Source organism: Monodon monoceros, unplaced genomic scaffold (assembly GCF_005190385.1).
Source record: "Monodon monoceros isolate NGI ecotype Baffin Bay Population unplaced genomic scaffold, NGI_Narwhal_1 Super_Scaffold_9, whole genome shotgun sequence".
Lineage (NCBI taxonomy): Eukaryota > Metazoa > Chordata > Mammalia > Artiodactyla > Monodontidae > Monodon > Monodon monoceros.
In genome coordinates, this window is record NW_021703786.1 from 45,562,000 (window position 1) to 45,582,478 (window position 20,479).

The 20,479-nt window shown below is 50.2% G+C and overlaps 3 protein-coding genes across 3 annotated transcripts in view; 2 read left to right on the plus strand and 1 right to left on the minus strand.

Moving 5' to 3' along the window:
* Positions 1–17,830, plus strand: part of LOC114888589 (myosin-10) — a 31,133-nt gene extending 13,303 nt beyond the window's left edge. The window contains exons 12-24 of the mRNA XM_029210769.1: positions 2,350–2,494; positions 3,076–3,282; positions 4,401–4,505; positions 5,645–5,797; positions 6,141–6,389; positions 6,672–6,884; positions 8,445–8,657; positions 9,723–9,884; positions 14,229–14,357; positions 14,944–15,032; positions 15,937–16,060; positions 16,130–16,338; positions 17,654–17,830. Of these exons, the coding sequence (XP_029066602.1) occupies positions 2,350–2,494; positions 3,076–3,282; positions 4,401–4,505; positions 5,645–5,797; positions 6,141–6,389; positions 6,672–6,884; positions 8,445–8,657; positions 9,723–9,884; positions 14,229–14,357; positions 14,944–15,032; positions 15,937–16,060; positions 16,130–16,338; positions 17,654–17,783 (2,128 nt within the window). The 3' untranslated portion in view covers positions 17,784–17,830. The remainder of the gene's footprint in view (positions 1–2,349; positions 2,495–3,075; positions 3,283–4,400; positions 4,506–5,644; positions 5,798–6,140; positions 6,390–6,671; positions 6,885–8,444; positions 8,658–9,722; positions 9,885–14,228; positions 14,358–14,943; positions 15,033–15,936; positions 16,061–16,129; positions 16,339–17,653) is intronic.
* The window catches only part of NDEL1 (nudE neurodevelopment protein 1 like 1), a 74,280-nt gene continuing 58,763 nt past the window's right edge, over positions 4,963–20,479 (minus strand). Inside the window, exon 9 of the mRNA XM_029210773.1 lies at positions 4,963–5,216. Within this exon, the coding sequence (XP_029066606.1) occupies positions 5,132–5,216 (85 nt within the window). The 3' untranslated portion in view covers positions 4,963–5,131. The remainder of the gene's footprint in view (positions 5,217–20,479) is intronic.
* LOC114888591 (myosin heavy chain, embryonic smooth muscle isoform-like) lies at positions 19,102–20,324 on the plus strand. The gene is made up of 2 exons (XM_029210777.1): positions 19,102–19,307; positions 20,090–20,324. Exons 1-2 carry the CDS (start codon positions 19,135–19,137, stop codon positions 20,232–20,234), a joined length of 318 nt encoding a protein of 105 aa, XP_029066610.1. The 5' UTR covers positions 19,102–19,134; the 3' UTR covers positions 20,235–20,324.

The window sequence follows — 20,479 nt, forward strand, 5'->3', positions numbered from 1 at the left end:
TTCGAGCATCCTCTCTCCCTCCTGGAAACAGTGGCACGTGGAACAGTAACAAAATCTCGGTGGTTAGAAACCAACCGGCCTGTAGGTAGAAAGCACAGGGCGGGTGGATGCACCACAGCCAGGTGCGCAGAGGGAGGTGTGATCAGAAAAGCCCCAGGTACGCACACCTGGCTAGAGGGAGAGTTACACCTGAACCAAGTAAGGGGGGCGCAGGGACCAGAGGGCTAGAGGGGACGGACACAGAAACAGGAGGAGATGGGGGTGTTTGGGCATCTGCTGGCTGCAGCAATTGGTCTGACGAACAGTGGTGAGGAAACAGACGAGGAGGAGGCCCGTGTCCACAAAGACAGGTGAGTGCAGGTACCCACGTAACAGATGGGCCAGCCGCCAAGCGTAGGCAAGAGGAAAGTGACGAGCGCAGCCAGACACGGCTCACGGGAAGTCCCGGGAGAGCGCGCGCAACTAGCGGTGAGCAGGTGGGCTGCCTGAGGCCCCTGCTGGCCTCCTGACCGGCTCCTCCCTCTAAGACCCAAGCTGCTGGGCGCGTGAGGCCAGCCCAGGAATCCCCAGGCTGCCTCGGCTGGTAGACCTGGCTGCTTGCACACGCAGACACCCCCACACCCCTGCCACCTGTCCCAGGCTGTGCGTGGTGGGAAGGGGAGCCTGCCCCCGAGAAGGGGGCTAAGGGAAAGCCTGCAGTAAGGCGAGGGCAGTAGGGTCATTTACAGAGGCAGGTGGGTAGGGGCGTGTGCCCGTCAGGTTCTGGGCCTGGAGAGAAGCCGTGCCGAGCCGACAGGCTGAGGTCAGACGGTGGGTGTCCAGAGCGAGCGCTCAGTGCTGAAGAAACGGAGGAGGTGAGCCTGATAACGTGCCAGGGACTTTGCCCGCTAACACGCAGGGCCTCAGGGCAACAGGAGGGTGTGTCCCCGCAGAGCCACCTGAGCCGGTGGGGCTGGAGGCTCCTACCCGCCTCCACAGAGCAGCTCTGCTTTTAGCGGTTTTAAGTCCTGGCCTTGTCTTTGAAATACCTGCTTTTTAAATATCTGGAAACCACTGAACTGTGGGCTGGAACCCACAGTCTAATGATTAGACTTGGTTGAAATAGCCTTTCTCAGCTGAGCTTTCAACCACGGTAGAAAAAAAGGTTCTGCTCACTTCTTCCCTTCAATTCTTGTTTAAAAAAAAAAAAAAAAGTACCAATGATATGCGCTTTTTTTTTTTTTTGCCACACTGCACGGCTTGCAGGATCTTAGTTCCCCAACCAGGGATCAAACCCACCCTCCTTGCATTGGAAGCACGGAGTCTTAACCAGTGGACCGCCAGGGAAGTCCAGTATGTGCATATTGGTTAAAACCGAGGATGTGCTCCAACACAGCACTCCCTGCTTCTGCTGGTGAAGGGGTCGGATGGCCTGCGGTTCCGATGCGTCAGGGGAAATGGTGTTGCTATCTGGTAGATGGGGGGTGAACTGAAGTAACCTCGATGGAGTCTGTCCTGTCGGGCTGATGCTTGGATGCCGGTGCCCCTCCCCCACCTCCAGCATCCATCCCTTCCTCTGCATGGAAGCTTGCAGAGGACAAGGCCAGACCCCCGCACGCCTTTCACCTCCAGTGAACGTGTGGCCGAGCCAGCCTGCACCACCGCGACTCTGGTGGCTCCCTTCGGTGACCTGCCACCACGCAGCTAGCAGCCACCTGGGCCCCTTTTCTCTTTGCCGCAGCTGGTCGCAGCCCCTAGATTTTGCTTCCTTGTAGAGAGGAAAGCGCGCCCACACGGCAATCAGCATATACGTCACTGCTCTGACGGGCCACGGGTTTTAGAGCAAGTCTGCCAGAGTTGTGCTGCAGCATGATGGGGAAGTTACTGCTCTCTACGGGAGCTCTCGGCGTTACGAGTGGTATTTACCTTAACTGGTTTCAGTGTTAAGCTGTGCGCTTAAATTAAAGGTGGTGCTCAGCCCCGCTTCTGTCGGGGTGCAGTGTCCTGCCTGATGAGCCTTTACCAGCCCTTTTGGGGATTTACCCTCTTCCGGTCTTACTGAAATGCCTGCTGGCGCTGTGGCAGGCATTTTTGCATCTTGTGTTAAGCAGTGCCTGGCCTGTGGTACACCCAGGCTGCCCCGGACGTCCGAAGACCCTTAGGGACGTTACGCCGTGTCTCGACTGGAAGTCGCCTGTGGAATGGGGGTCATGCTGGTTCTGGAAGGTTTCCCGCTACCACAGTAACAGACACGCCAGCCTCCTGGAATCCATGTCATGTTTCAAACAAAAGCAGAACTTTAAAAATGTGCATTTAATTTAGTCATTCAACTAATTCTGAGCTTCTTCCTCTAAAATTATGTTTCTCTAGTACCAAACGTGAACAAGAAGTGGCAGAGCTGAAGAAAGCGCTCGAGGAGGAAACGAAGAACCACGAGGCTCAGATCCAGGACATGAGGCAGAGACACGCGACCGCCCTAGAGGAGCTTTCGGAGCAGCTAGAGCAGGCGAAGAGGGTAGGGACGCGTCGGTGGGCAGCGCGGGGGTCCAGGTGCTCCCACAGCGGCCGCCCTCTGAGAGCACAGTGCTGGCCTGGGAGAGCCAGGCGCCCCTGATTTTATTTTTAAATCACATATTCCTCTCACTGATAGCCCTCTTCCTCCTCATGACTGAGCTCTAAAGCTTCAGCAGCTGCACGTCCCGCTCTCGCTCACCTGCTGCCCAGAAGCCGCCAGGCCCTTTGGGTGTCCCTGGTGCCCTGCCCCCCGCCCCTCCCGCCTCCAGTCTGTCTCAGGCACCGCACACGTCGTTGCCCTTGCTTTATCGTTCCCGCCTCCGCCTCTCACATGCTGGCCCCCCGCGGTGCTGCCAGCGCCCCCCATACTGTGTCTGCTGCCCTGAGCGGGGTGTACAGGGGTGCTCCGCCCACAGAAGTCTTCACACTCCGAGAACAGCAGGTGTCTTCCTTCATTTATGCAACAGATGTTGACTGCAGGCTCACTCCGTGCCAGCACGGTTCTCCGGACGCCAAAGCCGCGCCCTTCGCGTCCTCTGTTGTAAAACTGTGACTGAAGTGTTCCTCCCTTCTCTCTCCTAGTTCAAGGCAAATCTGGAGAAGAACAAGCAGGGCCTGGAGACAGACAACAAGGAGCTGGCGTGCGAGGTGAAGGTGCTGCAGCAGGTCAAGGCCGAGTCTGAGCACAAGAGGAAGAAGCTGGACGCCCAGGTCCAGGAGCTCCACGCCAAGGTCTCGGAAGGAGACAGACTCAGGGTGGAACTGGCCGAGAAAGCGAATAAGTTACAGGTAGGCCTGGAAAGCCTTTCCGGGACGTCGCCCCCAGTGTCTGGCGGGGTGGGGAGGGGACTGACATTGGGGGCGCCCGGGCTGCCCCAGGTCCACATTAGGCTCCTCGTGTCGCTCTCCCGCTTGAAGCTCACAGCGCCCCCCGGGTGAGTCTGGTGGACGAGGACGTGAGAAGCTTGCCTGCCTCTGGGCTCCACTGAGTCCACAGCCCGCCCCGCCCCGCTGCTGCCAAGACTGATGGAGTGGGGGGTCTCTGAAGGGCATTGCTCAAATGAGGAAGAACAAACGTCATCAGCTTGAGTTTCAAGTATAGAAACGTCCTCCGTGTGCCTTCCCTTTGCTCACGTGACTAGAGGACAGACTAGAACGAAGGGCAGCTCCTGTTCCTTTTGTCTACGACCCACTGTCCCCACAAAAAACATAGAAGGTCTTACGTCATGGGGGTTTCTAGGGGGGGAGGTATTTTAGAGCTATCATTAATTAAACACGAAAAAGAAAAAAATGTTTTTACCACATTATTCATAAAATCTGGCCATAAGAAATAGCTACATATTCATGATAAGTATATCATACCAGATTTTCTTTCAGCTTAAAAAGAACTGTGGGCTGTGACTCTTAGAATTTAAACTTCTTTGAATCTGTGTGATAAAGTTTTCAAGTTCTCTAAGAAAATGAATTACACTTGCGCCCCCTGCCCACCTTCCCCCAGTATAGGGATGGTGCATCTTCGTGTGAAAAAGGGTTAAAATAAAACACCTGCTGATCTTGAGCCTCCTCACATAGGACAGCAGCCACTCTTTCAGAGGATTTGGTGTAATTTTTGTCTCTTGACGCTGAAAAACAAGATAGCAAAGCCAGTTAGGAGAACGCCCTCCACGTGTGGGCTCTGCCGTCCTGAGCCTCCCTGTCCGGGTCGTAGGTGGAGGCTCTCTGCGGTGGCTGGCTCAGGGCCTGCTCACGGGGGCGGCAGATTCTCGGTGGTGAGCCCTCCTTAGCTGAGGCTGACCCCTCCTCCCCGCGATATGCTCGCTTTGTGTGCACTTAGGGTCCAGAACCCACCACTCTTTTCTCTCTGCCTGCTGCTGAAGTGAGTCGTAACCTTTCACTCCTCCTTGCAGAATGAATTGGATAATGTCTCAACTCTTCTAGAAGAAGCAGAGAAAAAGGGTATTAAGTTTGCCAAGGACGCAGCTGGTCTTGAGTCTCAACTCCAGGACACACAGGTATTTCCCCCGGGGGTGGAGTGTTAACAGTAACTCTGCTGTTTCTGTGATCTGTAAATTGGTGAAACATGCTATTCCCAGAACTGCCCTCTTATCACCTCTTTCTGATTTTCTGCTCTACTTTTTTTTCTTTATATAAATTTATTTATTTTATTTATTTTGGGCCGAGTTGGGGTTTCGTTGCTGCATGCGGGCTTTCTCTAGTTGCGGCGAGCGGGGTCTACTCTTCGTTGCGGTGCACAGGCTTCTCATTGCGGTGGCTTCCCTCGTGGTGGAGCACAGGCTCTAGGCGCACGGGCTTCAGTAGTTGTCTCCCGGGCCCTAGAGTGCAGGCTCAGTAGTTGTGGCACATGGGCTTCATTGCTCCGCTGCATGTGGGATCTTCCCGGACCAGGGCTCAAACCCGTGTCCCCTGCATGGGCAGGAGGATTCTTAACCACTGTGCCACCAGGGAAGTCATTCTGCTCTACGTTTATTTTCAACCATCTTGCTCCAAAACCAGCCCTGATGCTCAGGAACTCACCTTTGAGCTCATATCTAGAGCCTGCGGTTCCTGTGTCTGGCAGGCATGTGGGTGCCTGGGAGGCGGCTCTTGCTGTCTGGCCGGGCGCTGCCTGGGGTGCGGTTCACCAGGCGGCGGTCCTGTTACACATTCGTGCACTGCTGGCCATTTTAAACATTTTCTCGTGGTTTTTGTTCATTAACGCTGACCTGAGAGAAACAGGAAAGGATTCCAGGAGTGATAAAAGATGTGGGAAAGGGAAGCTCGCAGGTCCCTGGCCTGGGCCCCTGGGGGGGTGACGCTGCCATTGCTCGTGAACAAGTTTGTTTTGGGTTTTTTGGCCACACTGCACGGCTTGCGGGATCTTGGTTCCCCGACCAGGGATTGAACCCACGCCCTCGGCAGTGAAAGCGCGGAGTCCTAGCCGTTGGACTGCTAGAGAATTCCCTCGTGAACAACTTTAAAGCAATATTGTACTAAGGGCACTTGTTAAATGATCAGGTGTGTTTTAAAATCACTTGTTTGTTAATATCACTGGGTATTTCTCACACACTGAGACTCTGTTTCTTTTAACAGAGGCATTGTGGTTTGGGTGATTACCATAACCTAAGTACTGACCGTTTATAAAAATAAACAGGAGCTTCTTCAGGAAGAGACACGCCAAAAACTGAACCTGAGCAGTCGGATCCGGCAGCTGGAGGAGGAGAAGAACAGCCTCCAGGAGCAGCAGGAGGAGGAGGAAGAGGCCAGGAAGAACCTGGAAAAGCAGGTGCTGGCCCTGCAGGCCCAGGTGCGTGCATCCACTCGGGACGCCGTGTGGCCTCAGTGCGTGTGTTTAGCAGCTGACGTCCCTGCCCTGCTGGCTGGTTTCAGCTCCATTTGGGACAGTTAATTGGGTCTTATTGGGAGCAAGGTGAAGACCCTCGGACTGTGTCACCTATGTAAATTCCAATCCAGTCATCCTTTTATAGATGATTAGCGAAGACATTTATGGTCTAAGATCCATTTGCTCAGAAACGCATAGTGTTGCTTTGTATTATTTCTTCTGACAGAATACTGAAAACAAGTTTTATCTTTATTCCTCAAGTGTGAAATCCAGTTGAGTTCTTTAATAGTGATCTTTTTTCCTTCAGTTGACAGATACCAAGAAGAAAGTAGATGATGACCTGGGGACAATTGAAAGTTTGGAAGAAGCCAAGAAGAAGCTCCTTAAAGACGTGGAAGCACTGAGCCAGCGCCTGGAGGAGAAGGCCCTGGCCTACGACAAACTGGAGAAGACCAAGAACCGCCTGCAGCAGGAGCTCGATGACCTGCTGGTGGACCTGGACCACCAGCGCCAGATCGTCTCCAACTTGGAGAAGAAGCAGAAGAAGTTCGATCAGGTGGGTGCCCAGCGCTCCCCACCCCTGGGCTCCAGGACCAGCGCCACACGTGTTGCCTCCTGGCAAAGCCCTCGCCTTTGTCATTTCGGCTTAAAATAATCCTTTCTTATTTAAGAGCAATATGTATTTATAGCAAAATTGGAAAAAGCAGACCAGCATAAAGAAGGAAACAGGAGAACACGCCTGATATTCTTAGCAATAATTCAGGCACGTAGCAAATGAGAGGAGTCTCTGTTGCTTTTGAAATCGATTTTTACTGTCTCCCAACGCCATCCCGTGTAGCTGTTAGCAGAAGAGAAGAACATCTCTGCCCGCTACGCGGAAGAGCGAGACCGGGCCGAAGCAGAGGCCAGAGAGAAGGAAACCAAAGCCCTGTCCCTGGCCCGTGCCCTTGAGGAGGCCCTGGAGGCCAAGGAAGAGTCTGAGCGGCAGAACAAGCAGCTGCGGGCAGACATGGAGGACCTGATGAGCTCCAAGGACGACGTGGGCAAGAACGTGAGTGTCCCGGGGACCGGTGCCTTCGGGGCAGGCAGGCGACTCTGGGGAGGCCCAGCCCTACAGCGAAGCGGACCAGGAGTGTCTTGGCCTGTATGTAATTAGGGGGTTAAAGACTCCCAGGATAAGCCATCAGGTTTTCTGCAGTCTGTTCTCGGTTACCTGTGCCAAAGCCAGGCGGGGAGTTCTTGTCGCTTTCACAGGCCCTCCCCGCCCTAAGCTGCATCCTGACAGGGGTCCTTTAAATGAAGGGTTTCTCTGTTCCTGAGCCTCAGGTGGTTATCACACGCAGGTACCTGAAGTCCCCTCAGATTGAGGGTAGTGGGATCTGTCTCCTGCACCGAGTGGGGAAGCTGGAGAGGAGCCAGGTGGGACCCTCTTGTCCTCCCACTGCACACGCCTCCCCCAAGAGCTGCTGGGATTTTTATTTACCCTACCCCCTCCCCTCGTGTACGAGGTGTTGAGGGTAGTGATGGGGACCCAGGCCTGGGGATCAGAACAGGTTCGGGGCTTGACTCTCCCCCAAGCTCCCATTTAACCTGCCTAAGCCTACGTTTCCTCTTCTGTCAAATGGACGTGATACTTGCCGGTTTCATGAAGCTGCTGCGGCTGTGCTCTGAAAGGCATAAAGTCCTCTCTAAAGATAAAAGCTCATTTTCCTGGGACACGGACTCTCTGGCCACATCATAAGGGAGGAAGGACTGTCCTACCTTCCTGCTGAGTCTCCTACAGCCTGGGGACCGGCCCCGTGGACAAGAAGAGGCCTCCTAGAGTAGAAATGGCCAGGATTACGTAGTAAAATGTAGAAAGAGAATTCCACGACTGATTCCATTTTCTTGTTCCATATTAGTTTTCTTTAGAACAATCGACAGTCCCACATTCATTCCACAAGCGTTCCTTTGTGCCTGTGAAGTGCCAGACACTAAGAGACACAGGCCCTCCTCACGTTGTAAGGCTTCTCCTGCCCGCGTGAGAACTGACATGGCAGTGAACCCCAAAGGGACACATAGTAATAGCACCTGCGCACGCCTGCCTAAGGATTGTCTCCAGGATCAGAGGGGACGTGAAGGGGGAGCACCCAGCACAGCGCTTGGCACCGAGAACTTAGTAAACGTGTGTGGTGGCGATCTTTGCGCAGAGAAAGGTCAAACCTCTTTTTCACCGCACCCTGCTTTGCGGGCCTCACACACCTAGTACGTAAGTCTCCACATGTGCATTTTCAATACAAATGACCTCTTCCACGGCGAGAGGGATGTACTGTGTTAGACACAGTGGCCAGTCAACAGGCGACTCCCCTGACACCATGCTCTTTTTATTGTTCATGGCTTTTAAAGATCTCTCGGCTTCAAGGTCATGGGAGAGTAATTGATCGACTCTAGAGCACATGTGAATAAAGAAATCAGGCCTGTCATTCAGATGGCGCGTTCTGAAATGAGGACTAGTGTAGCTGCAGTGGGAGGGGAGGATGCATATGGGGGTGGGGTGCCTATAAACAGAACTGCTGTCCTTGCTTGTCCCTCCACCAAGGGTCATCCCCTCCCTGTGCTTCCTGTGGTCCAGGTTCATGAACTTGAAAAATCCAAACGGGCCCTAGAGCAGCAGGTGGAGGAAATGAGGACCCAGCTGGAAGAGCTGGAAGATGAGCTTCAGGCTACAGAAGACGCCAAGCTTCGCCTGGAGGTCAACATGCAGGCCATGAAGGCCCAGTTCGAGAGGGACTTGCAGACCAGAGATGAGCAGAACGAGGAAAAGAAGCGGCTACTCATGAAACAGGTAGGTCTGGAAGAGTGGCCCCCGGAACAGGAACTGGTTTGTTCTCAAAGCCCAGTTTTGGGTCAATATTTTATTCATTCACATTGGAACATGTTAGCTGGAGGAAATGTATTTGGTCATTTGATAATTTTTTTTTTGATAATTTTATTCTTTAAAATGTAATACAACTGGTTTTGATTTCCTATTTCTCAGATAATATCACTGCTACTTACAAGCCAGGATATCCATTGAAAAGCCCTTAGTGGAATCTCCAGGGACATGTAGTCAGGTTCAAGTTCTGTGAGTCTCATGAGTATCGATAAAGGGAAGAATCAATGTGTACCTGACAAGGTGATTCAGAGTATTCCGAAGGTCAGATCACACGTCCTCATTAAGCCACTCTTTAAAGGTATATAAATACCTCTAGGTATTTACATTTTTTTTAATTTTAAGAAGTTGCTTGGGCACTTATGATTTATATACTTTCCTGAGTGCATGTTAAACTTCTAATTTAAAAGTTTACTTTAAAAATTAATTGTGGATATTTTCTCAGTCCCTTGGAGTTCATGGTATCAAGCCTTGGATCTGAGATATTTTTAATTTTGCTTTGTTATTTGCAGTCCACTAATACTTATTTTATTAGTCATTTATTGCTAGATAACAAATTACCTCAAACTTAGTGACTTAAAACAACACGCATTAACTGAGTTTCTGTGGGTCAGGAATTCAGAATGGACTTAGCAGGGTGTGTCACCTGAAGGCCCGACGGGGGCTGGAGGGTCTGCATCCTGGCCGGCTTGCCCACGGGGTGCTGGCCCGAGAACTCTGCTCTGGGCACGTGGGCCAGTCTCGTTGCATCACCGAGACCATGAGCTCTGCCTCCTTACGTGCCTTTGCTGTGGTCGGTGGAAATGGTTTGTACCAGTGGTGGTGGTGAAAGATCTCTCTGTACAAATTAACTGCTAATAACAGAAATAACTGCCCAGTGGCAGGCAGCACCTCTCCAGAGTGACCCGAGCCCTCACGTGCCGGTTCTCTGTGTGGGCACCTGGGTCTGACCAGACGTAACCCGATGCGGTCCATTAGGTGCGGGAGCTGGAGGCTGAGCTGGAGGATGAGCGGAAACAGCGGGCCCTTGCTGTGGCTTCAAAGAAGAAAATGGAAATAGACCTGAAGGACCTGGAAGCTCAAATCGAGGCTGCAAACAAAGCTAGGGATGAAGTGATCAAGCAGCTCCGCAAACTTCAGGTAAGTGCGGCCAGCCGTCAGTCTTTGGTGGTGGTAGGTGTTATCTGGCCCTACTTAGATCAAGTGCAACATGGCCCGTGAAGCTGGGGAGAAGGGCTCCCGGCAGCACCCAGCCTGCCATCTTGCCCGCAGGCTCAGGGTTGCCAGGTCACCCCTGCAGAGAGCACAGTGCGGCCATCAGCCTCGGCTGTGGGTTGGGGCCACGGGCCATAAAGATGGCACGTGTGTAGCTCCAGTGTCTACAGTGGGCCAGTGCTTGCCCCACTTGGACTGATCGGGGTGGAGTCACCAGCAGGGAGGCAACCACCAGGGACAAGCTTTTGGGGCTCTGAACAGCCTCTGATGCTCAACTAAACATGCAGCCACTGAGCCTCCAAGAGGAGAGTGGTGTCGACTTCCCTCCGCTAGCGCCGTGAGCTTTAGTGAGCCTTTCCATCTCATTGAATCATCACTTTTGCTACCCAGATGGTGTGCCGGTTTTCACTGTCACAGTGACAAAAAGTGATTTCTATAGTAACTCACAGTATTGGCAGGATGTGATGGGCCCTTTCATATAAGTAGGCACAACTTCCCTGGAGGGAAGTTTGTTAGGACAGAAGCTTTAGAAAGTTTCCATTCCTTTTGACCTTGGTGATTCTGCATCTTGAGAATTTACTCTAACAAAATATAAATATGAGAAGTACTTACATACAAAGATCATAGCTGAAGTGTTATTTATGATGGGAAATAACCTAAATGTAGGTGGACTGCCAGCCATTCAAATGATGGGGATATGTATGCAGTGACACAGGAAGATACAGTGTAGGGAGGGCAGTTTAGTTTGTAACTCAGCACACGTGTGTAAACTTCTATATATAGACAGGCAGATATACACATTTAGAAAAAAAGTTTAGAAGGAAACGTCATCTCTGGATAATAGATTTATGAGTAGCTTACTTGCTTCCTTACACTTTTTTAAAAAGCTAAATACAAAGGTTTTTACTTTGACCAGCTAATTACAAAGAATATAAATTATATTACTATGACTTTAACAGCTTTATGGAGATATAATTCACACAACATTCAGTTTACCCATTTAGAGTGTTTTGCTGTTTTTTAGAATATTCATAGGGGCTGTGCAAGCATCACCCACTGTCTCATTTTGGACATTTTGGTTCCCTCTAAAAGAGACCCTGTGCCCATTCGCTGTGACTCCACACTATCTCTGCCACACCCAACACTGACCAACCACTAATCTACTTTCCGTCTCTCTAGATTTGCCTATGCTGGACATGTCATACAGATGGAATCCTACAATATGTGGCTTTTTGTGCCCAGCTTCTTTCACTTAGCATGTTTTCAAGGTTCACCATGTTGTAGCATAAATAAGTACTTCATTCCTTTTTATTACCAAATAATATTCCATTGTTTGGACATACCATATTCTTTTTATTAATCCATTCACTAGTTGGCATATGAGTTATTTTGACTCTTTAGCTACTATGAATACTGCTGCTGTGAACGTTCACATATATTTGTACAGATGTGTGTTTTCAATTTTCTTGGGTATATACCTAGGAATGGAATTGCTAGGTTATACGGTAATTCTGTTTAACTTTGAGGAACTGCCCAGTCTTTCCACAGCGACATTTTACATTCCTACCAGCTATGTATGAGGATTCCAGTTTCTCTACATCCTCAACAACACTTGCTATATTGTCCATCTTTTAATTATAGCCATCCCAGTGCGTATGAAGTGGTATCTCATTGTGTTTTTTTTTTTTAATATAAATTTATTTATATTTGGCTGTGTTGGGTCCTTGTTGCTGCGCACAGGCTTTCTCTAGTTGTGGCGAGCAGGGGCTACTCTTCGTTGTGGTGCGCGGGCTTCTCATTGCGGTGCCTTCTCTGTTGTGGAGCACGGGCTCTAGGCACGTGGGCTTCAGTAGTTGTGGCACACAGGCTCAGTAGTTGTGGCACACGGGCTTAGTTGCTCCACAGCATGTGGGGTCTTCCCGGACCAGGGCTCGAACCCGTGTCCCCTGCAGTGGTAGGCAGATTCTTAACCGCTGCGCCACCAGCAAAGTCCCTCATTGTGGTTTTGATTTGCATTTCCCTGATGACAAATGATGTTGAAAAGCTTTACATGTGCTTATTGGCCAATATCATATGTGGGAAAAAATGTCTTTCAGTCCTCTGCTAAGCTTTTGAGTTGTCTTCAGTAATTGAGTTGTAACATTTCTGTATACATTCTGGATGTTTCGTAGGAGATATACAGTTTCCAAATATTTTCTTTAATTGTCTAGATTATCTGTTCACTCCCTCAGTGGTATTGTTTACAGCACAAAAGTTTTTAATTTTGATGGAGTCCAATTTATCTTTTCTTTTGTTTCTTCTGTTTTTGTTATGTCTGTGAAACCACTGCCTTATCCAGAGTCCTGAAGATTTAGTCCTGTGTTTTCTCCTAAGAGTTTTATATTTTTAGCTCTTTTTCTAAATCCATTTTGAGTTAATTTTTGTTATATGGTTTCATATATGAACCCAGTTTCATTCTTTCGGATATGGATATCCAGTTTTCCCAGCACCACTTGTTAAAAAGACTAGTCTTTCCCCTCTTGAATTGTCTTGGCACTCTTGTCAAAAATCAGCTGACCATAGACTTGTGTTTATTTCTGGACTCTCAGTCGTATTCCATTGATCTCTATATCTGTCCTTCCACCAGTACCACACAGTCTTGATTACTATAGCTCTGCAGGTTTTGTGGTTGGAAAGTGTGACTTCTCCAACTTTGTTCTTCTTTTTCATGACTGTATTCTGGGTTCCTTGCAATTCCATTTAGGATCATCTTGTCAATTTCTGCCTCCCCCCACCAACCCCCAAAGCCCCCCACTTGGATTCTTATGTTGTGTTGACTTGGAAGATCAACTTGGAGAGTATTGCCATCTTAACAGTACATGGCTATCATGCCACTCATTTCGCTATTCTTTTTTTTTCAACGATGCTTTATTTTATAGTTTCTGATGTACAAGTCTTATACTTTAGCTAAATTTTATCCTTTTTGATGCTAAGTGTAATTGCTTTGTTAATATTTAGAATGTTTATAGTTAGTATATAGAAATATAATCGATTTTTGTACAGTTGTCCTTTGGTATCCAAGGGGGATTGGTTCCAGGACCTCCCTACTCCATGGATACCAAAATCCTCAGATGCTCAAGTCCCTGATGTAAAATGCTGTATTGGGACTTCCTGGCATCCACGCTTCCACTGCAGGGAGCACAGGTTCGATCCCTGGTCAGAGAACTAAGATCCCACGTGCCGTGCAGCACAGCCAAAAAAGGTGGGGGGGGGGGGAGAGAAAAGGTCTCTCCTTCCCTTCCTAAGTACCCTGCTAAAATGGTGTATTATTTGCATATAACCTATGCATATCCTCTCGTATACTTTAAATCGTCTCTAGATTACTTATGACACTACCTAATACAAGGTGAACAATATATAAATAGTTGCGCATGTGGCAATTCAAGTTTTGCTTTTAGGAACTTTCTGAGAATTTGTTTCCCCTGAATATTTTTGATCCACTGCTGATTGAACCCACGTATGTGGAACTCACAGATATGGAGAGCTGACTATGTATCGATCCTGTATGCTGCAGCCTCACTGAACTCGTTTATTAGTTCTAATCGTTTCTTAGTGGATTCCTTAAGATTTTCAATATGTAAGGTTATATCGTCTGCAAATTGAGCTACTTTTACTTCTTCTTTTCCAATCTGAATGTCCTTTCTTTCTTTGTCTTGGCCTAACTGCTTTGACTAGAATCTCCATCACAATGCTAAACAGAAGGGGCGAGGTCAGGCATCCCTGTCTCATTGCTTATCTTAGAGGAAGGCATTCAGTCTTTGACCATTAAGTATATTAGCTGTTAGTTGTTCACTGATGCCCTTTATCAGAGTTTCCTTCAGTTTATTGAGTGTTTTTATATTGAAAAGGTGTTAGATTTTGTCAGATGCTTCTTCTGCATTTATTGAGATGATCATATAGTTATGTTAATTCATTTTTTGGATATCAAATCAACATTGCATTCCTCAGATAAATCCCACTTGGATGGTGGGGTATAATGGTATATAAATATACACAACGTATAATTCTTTTAATATGTTGATGGATTCAATTGGTTACTATTTTGTTGAGGATTTTTACATCTGTATTCATAAGGGATATTGGCCTGAATGTTTTCTTGTCTTATTTCTGTCACTTCCACATACTTTTATATTTACAATAAATGCATATATATTATAATCTGGAGAAAAATATCATGTTTAAAAACTAAGAATGGACACTACCCCAAAATTTCTTCCTATTTAATCTTAGGCTCAGATGAAGGACTACCAACGTGAATTAGAAGAAGCTCGTGCATCCCGGGATGAGATTTTTGCTCAGTCCAAAGAGAGTGAAAAGAAACTCAAGAGTCTGGAAGCAGAAATCCTTCAACTGCAGGAGGTTTGTCTACTTATTCATCCATTTGTTTAAAAAAATACATCTGGGGCTTCCCTGGTGGTGCAGTGGTTGAGAGTCCGCCTGCCGATGCAGGGGACACGGGTTCGTGCCCCGGTCCGGGAAGATCCCACATGCCGCGGAGCGGCTGGGCCCGTGAGCCATGGCCGCTGAGCCTGCGCGTCCGGAGCCTGTGCTCCGCAATGGGAGAGGCCACAGCAGTGAGAGGCCCGCGTACAGCAAAAAAAAAAAAAAAAAAAGGAAAAAAAAATATATCTGCCCTTGAAATTTCTCTAAGACCAGATAAATATATTTTAGTATCTTTGTAGCCTAGTGTAATTTCACTATCCATGTTTAATATGGTACTGGACCATCTTACTGCTTCAGTTAGGCAAACAAAGTGGTCATACTTTGACACTGTTCTACCTGGCTAACGTCAGAGAAGTTGATGGGTAATTTCTCAAGTCTGACTGCAATTTGAGGCACACTTAGTGCCTCGAGCAAGGTGGCCGCAGCTACAGGCACTGTCGGATTTCACACTTGAGGAAACTGTTAACAGCCAGAGCTTCCATCACGGTCTGAACTTATTCAGGAACTTGCCTCATCTGAGCGAGCCCGCCGACACGCCGAGCAGGAGAGAGATGAGCTGGCGGATGAGATCGCCAACAGCGCCTCTGGCAAGTGAGTCTCCTGGCAACAGGTGGGAAGGGACAGGCATCTCACAATCGGTGGTGGGCGCCCCCCCCCCGCCCCGGTCTTCATGGGCACTGGGCCCATTCCCCTGGGGCACACCCATGGCACTGAGACAGCCATGGGGGTCGTCTGGCATCTAGGAGTCAGTAGTTGGTTTGCTCATCTGTTGCAAGTCTGGAAAGATGAGCACGAGATGCTGAGCCTCCGGGCTGCCTGCCTCGGCCCCTGGCTGGCTGCACAACCCCGGCAGGTCACACCTCCCTGTGCCAGTCATGCCCACATAGGTGTGCAGGAAAGACATTCAGAACCAGCCTGGTTTCCATAGGGTGCACAGCCTTGCAATGCAAGTCCTCGCTTTCAGATTCATTAGGTTCGACAAGCACATTCCTTAGACTTACCTTACCCTGGATGCATTTTTCATTAAAAGCCCCTTTTTTTTTTTTCCAATTAAGAGGTTGCTTTCTCCATTCAATTACTGTACTGAGTCATTCATCGTGGTCATTTTCTAGCACGCCATCATTTGGACCTGGCATTTGATCTCGGTGCACTAGAAAAGCTAGGGAATGCCAGGATGTTTTTGCACTTTTAAAGCTGACACTGGCTGCCGAGAAGAGCTGGAGAAGGCAGCAGGGCGGTCAGCTGGAAGGCTACACACCGGTCCAGACGAGAGATGATGGGGCCTGGCCTGGGTGGTAGGCCTGGGGATGGAGAGAAGTGGGTGGTGTGTTTGGAAGCGTAACCAGCTAGGCATGGCGGATTGGGGTGGGAACAGAGGAAAGAGAAAAGTCAACAATGCTGCTCAGCTTCCAGCAGCAGGGTGGGTGGAGGCGCCCTCTGGGAGTTTCCCGTGCTGTGGAGACCGGTTCTGAGCTGTTGCCTCCTCGCCTGGCAGGTCTGCGCTGCTGGATGAGAAGCGGCGTCTGGAGGCACGGATAGCGCAGCTGGAGGAGGAGCTTGAAGAGGAGCAGAGCAACATGGAGTTGCTCAATGACCGCTTCCGCAAGACCACGCTGCAGGTGGGCACGCAGCGGCCGCCCCAGGGAGGGCCGCGCCGTCCCCGCACGACTGACCCATCTCCTCTCCAGGTGGACACGCTGAACGCAGAGCTGGCGGCCGAGCGCAGCGCTGCCCAGAAGAGCGACAATGCGCGCCAGCAGCTGGAGCGGCAGAACAAGGAGCTGAAGGCCAAGCTGCAAGAGCTGGAGGGTGCTGTCAAGTCCAAGTTCAAGGCCACCATCTCGGCCCTGGAAGCCAAGATTGGGCAGTTGGAGGAGCAGCTTGAGCAGGAGGCCAAGTAAGAGGTTTTTGCAGCTGTAAACCAAAGAAAGGTTTTTACAGTGTGTCTGCTACAGACCAGGTCCAGGTTTAGCCTGTGAGTCAGAGATGACACAGACATGCCCCTTGTCCCTTGGGAGCTCCCTTGGCAGGGGAAGAATGACAAGAACACGTGTAACCAGAGAGGTGGTGGTGTGAGCCCTCAGGGTACGCTGGGCTCACCTGTCAGCTCTTCCCAGACTTAGCTGAGGGCATCGCACTGTGCCCCGTGACTTCCTGGTTCCATAGTTTACATCTCTACCCAAAGTCGATTGCCCGAGTTGGTGGCATCACGTGAAATGCTACAATTTGTTGGCAGAGAAGAAATGCAGTATGACAAAAATACAAGCTTTTTTTCTCCCTGAGGAAGGGACTGCTCGACAGCTTCCGTTCTGTTGTCGTAAACCGCTCTGAAGTTTATGAGCTGCACAACACAGCCTTTGGCAGGCATTTACAAATCTATGAGGATAGAAATCACAGACTGCCAGAGCTAGAGCAGCCCTTCAGCTCACCCTCCTGTCGGGGAGCTTGGGGCCCAGAAATGCAGGGTCCGTGCTCAGAGCCTGACATCCTCTGCAACCGGCAACCCAGACTTGCCCCTGCACTCAACTCTTAACAGTTAAGGGTTTTGTTTGCTGTTGGTTGTAATTAACATGACTCGCCCTTTCAGCTGACTCCATCACTATCCTTTTTGCATAACATTTGTGGAGGAACAAAAGAACTTTTTCTGTTTTCAGTGGAGTCCTACAAATAAGCTACCTCTGCTTCATGTGGGACAGTGGAGGCCTGTCTAGAAACATGGTGCTTTGACTCCTACGTGAAGCGTGGAGGGATGGGGGCGTTGTTTCAGTGTCAGCTGCTCTAGCATCTTCGTACGTAGTCAGTAAATTTTAAATTGAAACCATCGCCTAATAAATCGAGTCTTTGTTTTGTTTTCCAGGCTGAAAAGTTAGGGGATTAGAGTAACCAACTAAGGTTTTTGTCTTCAAAAACTCTACACTCAAATACGTGACAGGTAGCTTGTATGTAACATTTGATCTTTGGTAGATCATTAAACAAAGTGATTAACATGTGTGTGAAGGAATAATGCAGTTTTTCTACCTGTCAAGCATTAGAATACATTAAAGGTAATCCACAGTTTGACCAGAAGGGAAACGTTTCTGGGCCATATTGATCACGATGATACAGAGGTCCCGGAAAGCACTCTAACAAATGCCATCTTCCAGAGAAAAGGACTTAAAAAAAATATTCAAGAATTGGGAAAACTAACGTGTTGATGATTTTCATTTTCATAGGGAAAGAGCAGCCGCCAACAAACTAGTCCGTCGTACCGAGAAGAAGCTGAAGGAAATCTTCATGCAGGTCGAGGATGAACGCCGCCACGCCGATCAGTATAAAGAACAGGTAAGGGAAGAAGGCAGGTAGGAGGAACACGTCTTCCACTCTAAATGCTGTAGCAAGGAGACGGATGCAAAACCAGCCGTGTTACCATTTGACTAGGTGAATGAGGAAGAGCTATTTGCAACTCTTAATCCTAACGTTTCAACAAACATGTGCTGTTCCTTGTTCCTGCCACTCACTCCCGGGTGCTGGGGATACAGAGGTGATTAGGACCTGGCCCTGCCCCGTGAGTCCCCCCAAGTGCCCCGGAGTGGACAAGAGCGCGTCAGGAAGGCTTGAAGTGTGAGGCCTGGACTGACCTTACAGTTATCATGTTTCCTCCACTAGAATGGACGCTACATGAGTGCAGAGATTTCTGCCTGTTTCACCCAGTCATCTCTTGAATGCCTAGAATAGTTCGGGGCATAGCTGGTAGTCACTGAATGTTGGCTGGATGGAGGGGTGGATACACTGCTGAATGAAAAGGCAAGAGAAAGCAAACGTACGGCATGTGGAACCCGAGTGGTCCTCCTCGTCTGCGTCCAGGCATCTGTTTTCTCAGTGCCAAGGGCATGTGCTGATAGGGCTTTGGACTGTGGTCAGGTCTGCACTGGCTAAAACCTGGGTGGGGGCTGTGTTCTCCTCTGGCTCTCGGTCCTCTCTGAGACCTGCCGCCGTGGCTGGAGCTGAGGATCCACTGCCTCTGGCCCAGATCCTCCTCTCCTCCTCCCCTGCTCCAGTCGGGCACCCAGTCTGGCCTTCCCTTCTCACCCCCACGCTCAGGGCCTAGCAACACTGAGGGCAGTTCTGGGTGGGTGTGAGCTGGACCCGCAGGGCACTGGCCAGTCTCTGTGGTTCAGGACTGAGGGATCCAGTGGGCAGGCTGAGCTCTCCTGCCCAGAGTGGCCCACTCTTCCAGAGTGGCTTTGTACTTAAATCAAACAGAACGTCAACACACCTGTGTTAAACATAGGTGTAAAATGAATGGAGCATCTCCTGGGGTTGGAGACTGTTGGCTCTTCTGCGTCTTGCGGGACTAGCCCTTCCCTTTCACAGTCCCATAGGGCACTCGTGTGAAGATAACTAAACTGTCATTTTTCTGCAGAAAACTCAGGGATGAAAAGCGGGTGTTTGTTTTTTTTTTTAAGTTTCCTTTAGCATGATTTGCTGCATAGACATGGTTTTGCTGAGAGAGAATAGCAGGCTGGTCAAAAGGCCTTGGGCCAGGCCCCAGTCTTGTGTATCAGTGCACTCGCACGTATGTATGCCTGCCGTGTGTGTGGGTACACTCGCGTGGCTGGCAGGGCAGAGGCCTATGCTGACACACGCAGGATGCAGCGATGCCGAATTTGGATTCACCGGTTTGGTGTGACTTGGTTCGTGTAACTTCCCCGAGATGGAGAAGGCCAACGCCAGGATGAAGCAGCTCAAACGGCAGCTGGAGGAAGCAGAGGAAGAAGCCACACGTGCCAACGCGTCTCGGCGCAAACTCCAGCGGGAACTGGATGACGCCACCGAGGCCAACGAGGGCCTGAGCCGCGAGGTCAGCACGCTGAAGAACCGGCTGAGGTGAGTGCCCCGGGCCTCCGTGAGGTCACACCCAGAGCCTGCAAATAGCTGCGTCCATGGGCTCCGGGTGCAGTGGTTTCTCAGGCTCCTGTCCAGCTCTTCGTTCTTGCCTGTTTACCTGTTCCGGATCCCTGACCGTCAGTAGTCCTCGAGGATGGAGGAGCAACAGGCCCACTCATTTGCTCCGCGTTTGCTAGTGGGCTGTGCGAATACATGGCTCGAGGCTTGGGAGCCAGCCCAGGAGTCTGTCCGCGTCCCGGGTGAGGGCAGACCACGGGGAGCCAAGGCTACACCTTCTCCCCCAGAAGGACAGCTTAGCACAGGTGTTGGCAAACCGTGGCCTATGGGCCAGATCCTGTCTGCGCCCTGCTCTCCTGTACAGCCAGGGAGCTAAGAATGGTATTTACATTTATGAAGGCTGTAAAAAGACAAAGAGTGTTCAACAGAGACCTTAGGTGGCCCACAAAGCCTAAATAGAGCATTTACTCTCCACCCTTTGGGGAGAGGCTGGCCCATGGTGAGCAGGTGACGCTTTCCTCAGTGTGTCCATCACAGAGCAGGGGGCTGAGTCCAGCCACCCCCAGGGCTCCGGAGCCCTCCCAGGATGATGTTCCGCAGGCGGGTGTGGGAGAGGTGGGAAAGCACGGAGCTGTTCCTGATCTGCCCACCACCCCAGCTGGTGCGTCTTGAGGAGGGGCTGGAAGTTGAGTCGTCAGGTGGTTGAACGACTTGCCAGCCACGAGCTGTTGCGGTCGTGCCCACACACTTACTCTGCTCTCCAGGCGAGGAGGCCCGATCAGCTTCTCCGCCAGCCGATCTGGCCGGCGCCAGCTGCACATCGAGGGCGCTTCCCTGGAGCTGTCGGATGACGACACAGAAAGTAAGACCAGTGACGTCAATGAGACGCAGCCGCCCCAGTCTGAGTAGATCCGAGGAAGCCGGGGGAGGCGATACCGAGGGACACGCAGGAAGTCACCCAGCGCCCCGGCCTTGGGGCCCCCTGCAGATCTGGGGGACTGGCGAACCGCACGACTCCTGAGAGATCAACTGTGTCTTAAGGACTTGCAGCCTACACAACTGTCTCCTGCTTCAGATTTAGGTACAATTGCTCCCCTTTTTATATATATATATATATATATATACACAAAACCTACACATATTAAACAGATCGT